This window comes from Salvelinus alpinus, chromosome 9 (genome assembly GCF_045679555.1).
Source record: "Salvelinus alpinus chromosome 9, SLU_Salpinus.1, whole genome shotgun sequence".
Classification (NCBI taxonomy): Eukaryota; Metazoa; Chordata; class Actinopteri; order Salmoniformes; family Salmonidae; genus Salvelinus; species Salvelinus alpinus.
The window spans coordinates 46,844,011-46,856,889 of NC_092094.1; the positions used below are offsets into that span (position 1 = coordinate 46,844,011).

Genomic DNA, 12,879 nt, shown 5'->3' on the forward strand with positions numbered 1-12,879 from the left:
GAACATTTTTATGTTCACTGAAATATTGTGCATCCCTAACAGGATCTTCTTATTTAAGTGCATATCTTAAAGTAATGATTTCATACTGCCAAGTATTGTCGTCCATATGTTAATATCCTCTGATTTTGTACCATGTAGTCAAGAGATTGACAGTTCAGGTAGAGCTATGTCTATGAATAAATAAATAAATAAATACTTTTCTGATGTGGCAGTGTGCCATCGTAAGGCAACCATTCTCTTGGCTGCTGTTGGGCTTTCTCTGCCTGTATGTTAAATTCAGTGAAGTCATCATTAAGCAGTAGCACATTGGGCAGACATGGGATGGGTTTAGACAAAATGCCTGATAATGACAAAGCCACAGATTGCCAAAAGAAGAAAACCTCTGGGCATTTCCAGACCATATGAATAAATGTGCCAGGAGTACCATGGGGACAGAGCATACAGACCGGGGTTGAGTTTATGTTCATCTGGAAAAGTTTTTTGGAGTAGCATCACTCACAGGGGCAAAATTGTAGTGGGTCCTTTGGTGATTTGAAAATAATTTTTTTTAATGATGAAAATATGATGTTGGGACCAGACAGTAATCCAGTTAGTATTTACTGCTGGTACATCTTTGTTCCACTTTGAATGGATTGGTAATATCTTGGTTTGAATATATATCATTTGGATGCCCTTACTTACCCTTGCTGTCATTATTTGTGGATAGGATGAGATAATAGATCAGAATCCCAGGGTACTCCATAAGCACGTAGGTTAAAAAGAAAAGAAAAATGAAGACCCAGCCATATTGTATTGCTTTATTCAACACACGTAGGCTACAACACTCCACAATGTCAGAGTATGAATTCCTCTCTCACTCCAAGCTGGAAAAGATATTGGCTGGCCACCCAACCCAAAATGAGCCTGTAATTATTAAACAATGGCATATGGGGTTGATGATTAATAATATATTTTCAATGGCTTCCCATTGAACGCCATATTGTAAGCATTTGCGTGATGATATGGCCAAAGGTGAGTTTGGCTTTTTTGATAGAGATGTTGGACTATACCAGATCTTGGAGCCTGTGCGGCTTTGCTAAATTCTCCTCCAGGGGGCGCCAGGCCATTGGGACATTGGGGATGCAGTTTCTTCCAATATCCCAGTGGGGATGAGAGGGGAATCCTAGAGCTGTAGAAGTTTATCAGAGGAAGTATGTTCATCTTAATGATGGAAATGCATGTCTGAAAAGAGTTTGAATTTGTGCATTGAGACCATCTTTGTAGGTCTGACTTTAAAATTACAGTTACAGTTTTTACTTAAAATCGGCTTGAATTTATGGGAAGACTTGAAAATGGCTATCTAGCAATGATCAACAACCAACTTGACAGAGCTTGAAGAATTTTTAAAAGAATAACGTGTAAATATTGTACAATCCAGGAGTGCAAAGCTCTTAGAGACTCACCTAGAAAGACTTACAGCTGTAATCGCTGCCAAAGGTGATTCTAACATGGCATGGCAAGGCGACTGGTAATATGGCAGAATATAAACAGCGTAATTATACACTCTGCAAGCCAATCAAACAAGCTAAACGTCAGTATAGAGATAAAGTGGAGTCGCAATTCAACAACTCAGACACGAGATGTATGTGGCAGGGACTACAGACAATCACAGACTACAAAAGGAAAACCAGACACGTCGCCGAGACCGATGTCTTGCTTCCGGACAGGCTAAACACATTCTTCGCATGCTTTGAGGATAACACAGTGGCACCAATGTGGCCCGCTACCAAGGACTGTGGGCTCTCCTTCTCCGTGGCCGACATGAGTAAAACATTTAAACGTGTTAACCCTCACAAGACTGCCGGCCCAGATGGCGCAGACCAGCTGGCTGGTGTGTTTACGGGCATATTCAATCTCTCCCTATCCCAGTCTGCTGTCCCCACATGCTTCAAGATGGCGATCATTGTTCCTGTACCCAAGACGGCAAAGGTAACTGAACTTAATGACTATCACCACGTAGCACTCACCTCTGGCATCATGAAGTGCTTTGAGAGACTAGTCAAGGATCATATCACCTCTACCTTACCTGCCACCCTAGACCCACTTCAATTTGCTTACCGCCCCAATAGATCCACAGACGATGCTATCGCCATTACTCTGCACACTGCCCTATCCTATCTGGACAAGAGGAATACCTATGTAAGAATGCTGTTTATTGACTATAGCTCAGCATTCACCACCATAGTACCCTCCAAGCTCATCATTAAGCTCGAAGACCTGGGTCTGAACCCCGCTCTGTGCAACTGGGTCCTGGACCTCCTGACGGGCCACCCCCGGATGGTGAAGGTAGGAAACATCACCTCCACTCCGCTGATCCTCAACACTGGGGCCCCAGAAGGGTGCGTGCTCAGCTCCTGTACTCCCTGTTCACCCATGACTGCATGGCCAAGCACGCCTCCAACTCAATCATCAAGTTTGCAGACAACACAACAGAAGTAGGCTTGATTACCAACGATGACGAGACAGCCTAAAGGGAGGAGGTGAGGGCACTGGGAGTGTGGTGCCTGGAAAATAACCTCTCACTCAACGTCAACAAAACAAAGGTGATGATTGTGACTTCAGGAAACAGCAGAAGGTGCACCCCCCTATCTACATTGACGGGACCGCAGTGGAGAAGGTGGAAAGCTTCAAGTTCCTTGGCGTACATATCACTGACAAACTGAAATGGAATACCCACACAGACAGTGTGGTGAAGAAGGCGCAACAGAGCCTTTTCAACCTCAGGAGCCTGAAGAAATTTGGCTTGTCACCTAAAACCCTCAAAAACTTTTACAGACGCTCAAATGAAAGTAACCTGTCGGGCTGTATCCCCGCCTGGTACGGCAACTGCACCACCGGCAAATGCAAGGCTCTCCAGAGGGTGGTGTGGTCTGCCCAACGCATTACCAGAAGCAAACTACCCCCCCTCCAGGACACCTACAACACCCGATGTCACAGGAAGGCCAAAAAGATAATCAAGGACATTAACCACCCGAACCCCGCTATCATCCAGAAGGTGAGGTCAGTACAGGTGCATCAAAGCTGGGACCGAGAGACTGAAAAACAGCTTCTATCTCAAGGCCATCAGACTGTTAAACAGCCATCACTAGCACATTAGAGGCTGCTGCCTATAGGCACAGACTAGAAATCACTGGCCACTTTAGGGAATAAAACACTAGTCTGGAATTAATCATCTCATATGTACACTACCGTTCAAAAGTTTGGGGTCACTTAGAAATGTCCTTATTTTCGAAAGAAAATAAAAAAGAATTGTCCATTAAAATAACATCAAATTAATCAGAAATACAGTGTAGACATTGTTAATGTTGTAAATGACTATTGCAGCTGGAAACGGCAGATTTTCCAATTTACATAGAGAGTTACATTGCACACCCTTTAGTTTTCTATACAATTGGTACATTTTCTTTTACCTTCATTTATTAAGTTACATTTTTTACTTTGAATTTCAATAGCTATATCTATATATACAGTACCAGTCAAAAGTTTGGACACACCTACTCATTCAAGAGTTTTTCTTTATTTTTACTATTTTCTACATTGTAGAATAATAGTGTAGACATCAAAACTATGAAATAACACATATGGAATCATGTAGTAACCAAAAAAGTGTTAAACAAATCAAAATATATTTGATATTTCATTTATTTAACACTTTTTTGGTTACTACATGATTCCATATGTGTTATTTCATAGTTTTGATGTCTACACTATTATTCTACAATGTAGAAAATAGTAAAAAATAAAGGAAAACCTTGGAATGAGTAGGTGTGTCCAAACTTTTGACTGGTACTGTATATAAAAAATAAATAAACAATGGCAACACTGCCATGTTGATCTGAACCTTGCTGTTGGAAAACCACATTAGTGTCTGCCTTTCGGCTGTCGCTGATGCACCTCCACCGACTTCACTGCTCGACTCTCGTCTACAGTCAGTTGCTTTAGCCTTACCACTCAAACACGCCCATTAGGTAGCGTTCCATTGATTAGATGTTGCCAGAACTTACAACGCCTCGACAAGTATTTTACCTTTAAGCTAACAACATCATATGTTATAGCAATCTGTCAGTTCTTGACACAGTCAATGATGTGGCACGCAACTGTTGGTTGATGCATGCAACGTCTAAGCAGTGGAACACGACCAAATTCTGCCAAAAATGTGGCTCCAAAAAAAAACATTGGCACATTCACTGATTGTCCCCATTGAATAATTCACCACCTTATTCCAAATTATTATTTTCAATTTGGAGAATAGCCTATCCTGATTGAAGAAAAACCTATGATAATTTAAGATCAGTTGCATATAATTAAAAGCTAGCCTATGAGCTCAAACCTCGGAATATACCATGTCCATGAAAGTCGTTCCAAGTTGGAATCCTGAAATGTAACATTCCTTTGGCATGTTAGGTGAAGAGCCACAAGGTCAGGTGATGTTGCCTGTCAGTGTACTGCAAATATGATTTCCCCCCCCCCCTAATAAAACTGCGCTTGACATTTTGCCACGGTGTTCGCAAATGTCTCGTATTTGCAGACGAGTATTGCTTAATCATAGCCTATTTTGCTACATGGACTGTGGACTGGTATTTCTAAAAACTGCCCACAAGAGTCCTAAAGACATATAGCTTGCCTAACCTACATCCCTTACATTGCATGTAAGCCTATATCACTGGAGGCTACATAACTTTTTAACTTCATTCAAAACTCACCATTATGATAAACTCCTTATGGAGGATAATCAGTGCCACTTTGAAAATTAAATGCTTAAAGCTAGAATCCTTAGTTGCTACATCCATTTTTTGATTTATAAATAAATTATATATAGGCTACCATTGATTCATGAAGAACATCATTTATAAATGCTTTATGAGCTTAGTTCAACTGTTGTACCTCATCAGAACCCAAAATATAAGCTTGATTTACCCCAAATGTTTGTAAACAATGTAAATGTAAACAAACCCTGTATAGCCTCAAAACATGGTTAAAACTATAATTTTGCTATTGTGGATGGTCAGCCCTTGCACCCATAGCTCTGTCTATGAATTTGAGTGTGGTAACATTTCTCCTAGCCTCGTCGAGAACCAGTCTTCCCTTTTCGTAAAGCCTGGTAAAGCCTGGTGAAGTCCATAACAGAAAGCAGCTACAAAGGGGCTTTGCAACACGTCAAACCAATCAAATGCCTTGCTTGGACGGAGAAGAAAAATACATAGCTTCAGCAATCCGGGGTTAATATCCTTGATTAAAACCCCATCAAAATATGTGTATGTATGCTGTGTTTGTGGTGACTTTCAATTTCAATAAATCACAGACTGTTGGCTACACTTGATACACTAAACATTTACTATAGCCTGTAGGTAAGCATGCCCTCCCGAGTGGCTCAGCGGTCTAAGGCACTGCATCACAGTGCTAGAGGTGTCATTACAGACACCCTGGTTTGAATCCAGGCTGCATCACATCCGGCCATGATTGGGAGTCCCATAGGGTGGCGCACAATTGGCCCAGCGTCGTCCAGGTTTGGCAGGTGTAGGCCGTCATTGTAAATAAGAATTTGTTTTTAACTGACTTGCCTCGTTAAATAAATGTTAACTAAATGCCATAACCAGGGCTGGCTCCAGGTGTAAGCGACATAAGTGAAATGTTTCTCCAACCCATGGCCAAATGGGTCGAATTTCTGGAAATGTCCTTTAAAATTGCAAAATTTCTCTCTGCCGCATGGCAAAATTTGTAAAAATCCATGAAATGTGATATGAATGTCAAAATGTTCTATCCGCCTGAAGAAAACATGCTTTAAACTGCAAAAATGTATCTCTGCCCCATGGCAAAATAAAGTAAGTAGAGTTGCATGAAATGTGTTATAAAACTGCTACATTTTCTCTCTGTGTGGCAAAATGTGTAGAACTGCAGAAAATGTGCTTTAATCTGCAACATTTTCACTATGCCCCATGTCGAAATGTGTTTCAGGAAATTAACATTAAATATTACATGTTTCTCTCAGTCATCAAGAGGGGGGCCACCAACCAAAATCTCGCTTATGGCCCCAAAAGGCTAGAGCTGACCATAGCCATAACTTATTTTTTTTGTAGTGTTCAAGCAGAGCAGTTGTAATGCCTTCATCTACCAGGAAAGCAGTGATGAACATTACATGCAGCACACCTTTCACAGGCATGTGGGGGTATGGTTCTTGAATTCAAACATCCAGTCAAAATGTAGCTGCTGGACCATTGTAGCCATTCTGGCTAATACAAAATTCTCCGGACCGCCAAACGAGGTGTGACAACAACGTAACTTTGGAGGTATGGCCACGGAAGACTACATTTGTCCAGGCCCATCCCTCAGCATTTTCCCCACACAGAGGCGGGATGACCGCTTTATTATTGTTTCAATGAACTATTCCAGCTTTACTAGGAATTTTTAAATGATAAACACATTTATATTTTCATATCAGTGTGCATGATTAATGCCACATCAATTGCAAAGTTAAAATGAAAATTGAAAATGTCTCATTTAAAATTGGCAGGTAAAAATGTATTCTAAACAAAATTGGGAAATGGCAAAAACTTGTATATGCAATGTGTAAAGTGAAATTGAAACTGTATTTTTCAGGTTAGACATACTAATCGTGCATGTGTGGTCACTGAACAACCTCAATTACAATGCAGCATCATCCTTTGACCTCCTCCTCTTCACAGAGACCCATCTGAGCCTGAGGAGTCTGTCTTGTGATGGTGTTGTGATTATTGTTCTCTTTCAAAGTGTGCCTGCGGTGTGGTCAAGTACCTGCTTGTGTAACAAAGGTGGTTCAGTGACCAAGCACCTGTGATGACTAACGATGTCTGATGTTACTTTGCCTGAGACAAGAAAAATTGCATTGGCTCCCCAAGCTAAATTGCCCAGGCTTTGGGTTAGCATGCCAAATGTTATTTTGGCGTAAAGGAAATCGGGTCTGAACCCTGTTGTTTACACTAAAATCTATGCACAAAGAGTGTGACGTGGCTAGGATGTAGCAATGCATGGTGGAGTCATGTTGAGCTCGTGGTTCAGCCTCCAGGAAGCAATTTGTATACACTTTGAAAATGAAAAGAGAAAATTGTACGTTGGGCAGTTGGAAAATGAAAACAAGCACTTTCCATTTCACTTTGAACATTACATTTATAATTTTCTGTTTACCATTTTCCATTTTCGATGCACCATTTAGCATTTTCATTTAGAATTTTCGATTGTCATTTTAACACTGCAATTTCATTGTGACATGAATCATGCACACTGATATGAAAATATAAATGCATTTGTCATTTTGATATTCCAATTTAGCATTTCATTTGTAAAGTGGCACTGATTATCCTCCATACAAGCAAAAAAGAAAACCCAAATCTTATTTTTTTATAGAACAAAAACAGCAACTGATGATGATGATATAGACCTAATAATCACTACAACAATCGAAGGCCTATGATGATGATGATGATGACAATAATAACAGTAAAGTTATATTAGGCTATTATTATTACTACTAATACTAGTACTGTTATTATTACCCGAGTACTTCCTCTCACCATATTTTGTTCTAGGCTATGTCTATCACTTTCTAAATAATGGAACTCCTTTTTCTTAAACATGTCAGTCAAATAGGATATCGGACACAATAGGACATATACAGAGTTTCATTTTATTGTCATTATTTTATTTTCATAACTTAAATTATTGAGTTTGTGCACCTGTTTAAAAACGTAGCCTATAGGTCTATGTGTCAAAGACCCTCGTTTCCTGCAAAACTTTGCATATACACAAGTGTTGGAAAATCATGTCACTTTATCAAGGGCATCATATAAAATGGGGTAGGGTACCACACTTATCACAGCAAAACATAATTTGTACATAGTCTTCAATTATTCTCTTAAATTATTAGCCTATACATTTTCAAATAAATATCGACATTTTACAGTAATCCTGAGATTTAAAACAACAGTAGTGTGACATTATTATGTCAAATTCAAGGAAAATATGTACTAATAGAATAGTCCACAACATCTTTGCGCGGTCTAAACTCGCATGCGTAATTCCAGATTTGGGCAAATCAGTGTGCGTAAAGGCGCCTGGTTGGCATTTTAGCCTCGGCGCTTTTTAGTCAGTTTCGCCTGTGGCGAGAGTGGCAGGGGATTGGGATCCAGAGAGATCGTGTAGTTTTCGCATGTGCTTTTTCAGGTCAAAGTTCCGGCAGAATCCCTTGCCGCAAGTCGGGCACGTGAAGGGCTTCTTGTCATTGTGCGTGTGCATGTGGAACGTCAGGTTGTACACTTGGTGGAAGGCCTTGTTACAGATGTTGCATTTGAACTGTTTCTCCCCGCTGTGCGTCAATTTGTGGTTCTTGTAATTACCTTGAAGATAAAAAAAAAAGTGGATGTCAACAATATTGTGAAGAGTCAGTGCCACAGTTGTCAGTCAATTCCAAATCATAAACTGAGGCATACATTGTACATTTAATCTGAGTTGAATTAAGCAACGTAAATTCAGTTCTGAAAGCAATCTAGATTTTCTTCTCAAAGCAGAATAAATAATAATCTCATATCCAGATATTGCAAATTATTCCATCTATTTAAGCTACTTTATTTGGACAAATCGAGTAATGATCATAACAAGGTACATTTCCAATCATATAATCCAGAACACTTAACATTAACATTCTTTATAACCTTTTTGATGAAATCCTTTGCCGCAGAACTCACAGACGAAGGGTTTGTAACCTGCATGGATTCGTGTGTGAGTGTTAAGAGTTGAACTCCGGTTGAACGCTTTTCCACATTGGTTGCATTTATGAGGTTTTTCCTGTGAAGGGCATATGAACAAATTAATGTGATTTTAGAAATCTAATATTATTTGGGTTCCAACTAAAGCTGTAGGCATACAGTACAATTGCAGATATATAGGCCTATAATAAACTAGACTATAGCCTATAGCCTACTGTTAAACAAGTGAACGTTGAGAATCCTATGTTCAACATCAGGCAAAAATAGTAATATTTTATCCTAAAATACAATAATGGCATTGATGCGTGGTTCTAACAAATTTACCGATAATGCAGGCCTAGTTCCATGTTGTGGTTTTCATATAGCCTCGCTTAAACAACATAGAACATAGGAATGGCTTTGGGTATGATTATGATGATTGAATAGAATACCTGAGTATGAATAATTTTGTGGCGACAAAGGGTGCTTGCTTGTCGAAATCCCTTGCCGCATACTTTGCAGACGAATGGTCTCGCTCCAGTGTGCACGGGCATATGGCGCGTTAAATTGTAGTGGGCGTTGAACACCTGTGAATAGAAAATACAGATATTATGATTCTAACATGAACGATTTTAAATGATCAAGCAGGCCCTCAAGGCAGAGACTACCAGATGTACGAAATGGATGTTCTTACCTTTCCGCAAACCTCGCAGGTGAATACTTTGGGTTTGCCACTTGGGCAACCACTGTTCAATTTGGAAGAGCCCTTGAATAGTTTGTCCGATATAATCTGTGCGCTCTCTTTCATGTAGTGATGGAGTTGAGTTTGGGAAATGTCTTTAACTCCGGATGCGTATCTGTCTGAGCAGTGAGACATTTTATTTTTCTCCGCGAGGAAAGCTCTCTGGCGCGCATGCTGCAGTGGAGTGTTGAGAAAGTAGGAGGCCATGGGGTGGATGTTTACGATGTTGGCTGGGGGTGGGCATGCACTCTGCCCGCAGTTCAGGTAGCACACAGCCCCCATGGCATGAAAAGATGACTGGTTTACCACCCGTGGTCGAAAAAGTTTGTATTGTCCCACCGACGAGCTCAGATCTGGTTGTTCGTTCTTATAGTTCAAACCAATACTGACCAACTCATTTGAATTATACGAAGAAGCGTCAAAGTTACTCGTATCTAATCCATTAATATTTAGTTTATGACCCGGTTCGTATGCCAATGGCACTAATGGTATCATGCAATGCAGTGATGATGAAGTCATGTTGAGCGGCTGCTTCGGGTCCGTTTTGCCCACCGGAGTGTGATGGAACAGGTTGGGGAAAGGTATCGACTTTGGCTCGGGCGTCCTGGCCATAATCCGTTCGATCGAAAAAGCGAGAGGCTTGGTGGAGGTGATCATGTTTCCGCCCGCAGTCAAGTTTCCAGAAGCCGAGGGGGTGCCGAAAATTCCCGCTGAGTGGTAGAGCGCACTGTCCATAACTTTCAAAACAACACCTTTGGAAAGCAGGCGTTGGTGGTCCTTTTGTAGATACCTTTGATTCCTTCTCACTGCCCCGACAGAAAGGACATCATTCGGCACACTCTGAGTCGACGTGAGCCCCCTCACTGTTCTCGCTTGCGTTGATTCCGGAAAATCAGCACTTATGTCTAGCACGACTGCTCAATAAGGCGTGTTGAGTCAATAACGCAGCCAAGACCTCACCAATAGTCACCGCCCAAGAAGAAAAAGTAAAGTAGATAATTGCTCAATTCTCTTCCATCAATTCTCCACTTGTGGCCCATCTACTAGGCTACTGCTACCAGAACGTTTGTCTTACCCGCGTCGCAAAGGAGCTGTTCTTTGGTGGCCGGAGTCTTGTACAACTGTAATGCGTTTGGCAAATCTGAGTTCCCCTTGTGGTTTCGTGTGACATCATTTGAAATCGCACAAGACAGGCGCTCTGTGGGGTCAGAGGATGTCAGCATTTGACATATCAGAATTTGATATCTTAATTGGTGCATGATATTTTAAGCATGCAACAATCTAAAAGAATATAGACATTGGTTTTACGAATGTGTATTATGCTTATATTAAAGATGAACTGTTATTTATAAAAATGTACAAAGCAGTAGATGTATAAATCCTCTCTACTATACTATAACTCAGCTATTAGGACCTAGTCCTAGGCCTATATTTTCAAATTGGTCAGACACATGAAGCTACCTTTTACTCATTGCGTTTTTAACCGAATGAACAATTCTAATTGTCTCTATAGTAATCCAACAACAAGAAAACCCCACTATGCAGAACACATTACAATCTAATCTGAATTATAGTGGATACATTTTGATAAAAAGCTTTTGACGCTTGTCTTAAGGTGTGGGCCTTACATTTTGGCTACTGTATAACATCGAATATAGGATACAGTATTTTCATAAAACACTAAGTTAATTCAAGTAGAGCTATTCATTTTTTTTATCAGTCTGCCAGTAGGCCTATACACGAGGGTGCTCAAGTAAACCCAAAGCCGGTGGGACTGCCGAGGTGTGCATGATGAGCTCCATATGTGCCTCAAGGACTATAGGTTTGCGCTGTCAGGAGAGGTGTATGTATCCGAGCAACAACTTCTCTAGCGAATGTACAGTAATGAAAGCTTGCCCACTGTTCCGGTTGAAGTCATATCGGTAATACCGTGGAACGTTTCATCTGGGTACATCTAGAAGAATGCTCAATGACAATTCTGACAATGAACAAGGTAAATATGCGCATTGATTGAAACTGTCTGCGTTCCGTTACAGAAATGTTTATTCAGACTGTTTACACTGTTTGATTTCTTCCAATTGAAATTAAAAATATAGGATACCGAGAAATTAATGATGAAGGAATGTCACGGAATAGAATAAAGAGATATGTTGGCGTTATTTTTTCTTCTAATTAAAGTAGCACTAATAGCAACACTACATTATTATTATTATTATAACATAACTATTGGAGTAATTATTATTCAATATATTATATGATACGGATTGTCGAAATTAATAGGTGACGATATTTTAAGTTTATTGAGTGAAACAAATCAAATTGGTGGTCAAAATGCTTTCTGTTTGGTGTCAAATAGCCTATAATCTAAAGCCTTTTAAAGAGAATCAGCGGGGTGCTTTCTTGTGCTGCTCGAATTTCTTTCAGTTAAACATTTTGGAGACTTGACAAACCCATATGGCTTGGCTTGCTATTCATTGATGCGGTGGTAAGGATTCAGACCTAAACATCTTTCACGTAATTAAAATCATTTGAAATCAGTTCATTGACATTAAAATCTCGTATAATTACAAAGTATTGGTATAAACTGGCGTTAATCCCTTGTGTTTTCTTTTCCCCCCGGGCTTTTTCTTTCCCTTCAATTCTGAGACTATGGCATGAAGAGAATGCGATACAGCTCACTTCTATTGCAAGGATCATTTAGGTAACCAACACAGTGATTGTAGTAAAAGACGCGGCTCAAGGGATAAACAGTGATGCATAATAATAATAATACTTCTTATTTATAATATTTCTTCTTATTATTATTTAGTTAGGCCTATTTTTAATCTCAGTCAATGCATATGTATTATTATAAATAGTATTATTAGGTATTATTTACCTTTCCTATTAGGCTAAAAGTTATTGAAGAAATGCTCCCAAAAAATACTGATATTTCACCAATTGAATTTAAGGTTAGGTCTATATACTAAAAGCCTAAAATAAATAGTCCTAACTGCATGCATTCATTTCTTTAATATGCGAAAGAATCGTTTATGTTGTGAAAATTCTGCGGACGGCAAATAGGCCTAATTCAAAAAAAGAATAGGCTAAACTCCTTCAGTAGCCTCCTATGGGGTTTATTATGAAAATTAACCCATAACATATTGCTTATAGGCCTATTAGGCCTATTCGTACAGTGTAGCCTAAATAGTTTTTATTAATCTTTCTGGCGAACAAAACGAAACAAAACATTGGACGTAGGCTAGACTTAAGCCTTCACACTGTGTAAATTATAACACTGCTTCAATCATCAAGTAAGTAACCGACCATTAACTACTTAGTAATTACATGCTGTCAGTAATTAATAAGGGGATATCCTGATTGGTTAACTCCACAGCAGAA

At 39.7% G+C, this 12,879-nt stretch overlaps 1 protein-coding gene across 1 annotated transcript; it reads right to left on the reverse strand.

The window, feature by feature from the left end:
• Positions 1-7,679: 7,679 nt before the first annotated feature.
• Positions 7,680-10,636, reverse strand: LOC139530231 (fez family zinc finger protein 1-like). Its single transcript, XM_071326440.1, has 4 exons — positions 9,451-10,636; positions 9,209-9,343; positions 8,724-8,856; positions 7,680-8,408 (listed from the first exon to the last, which is right to left on the reverse strand). The coding sequence occupies exons 1-4, from the start codon at positions 10,231-10,233 to the stop codon at positions 8,155-8,157; spliced, it is 1,305 nt and encodes a 434-aa protein (XP_071182541.1). The 5' UTR covers positions 10,234-10,636; the 3' UTR covers positions 7,680-8,154.
• Positions 10,637-12,879: the final 2,243 nt, after the last annotated feature.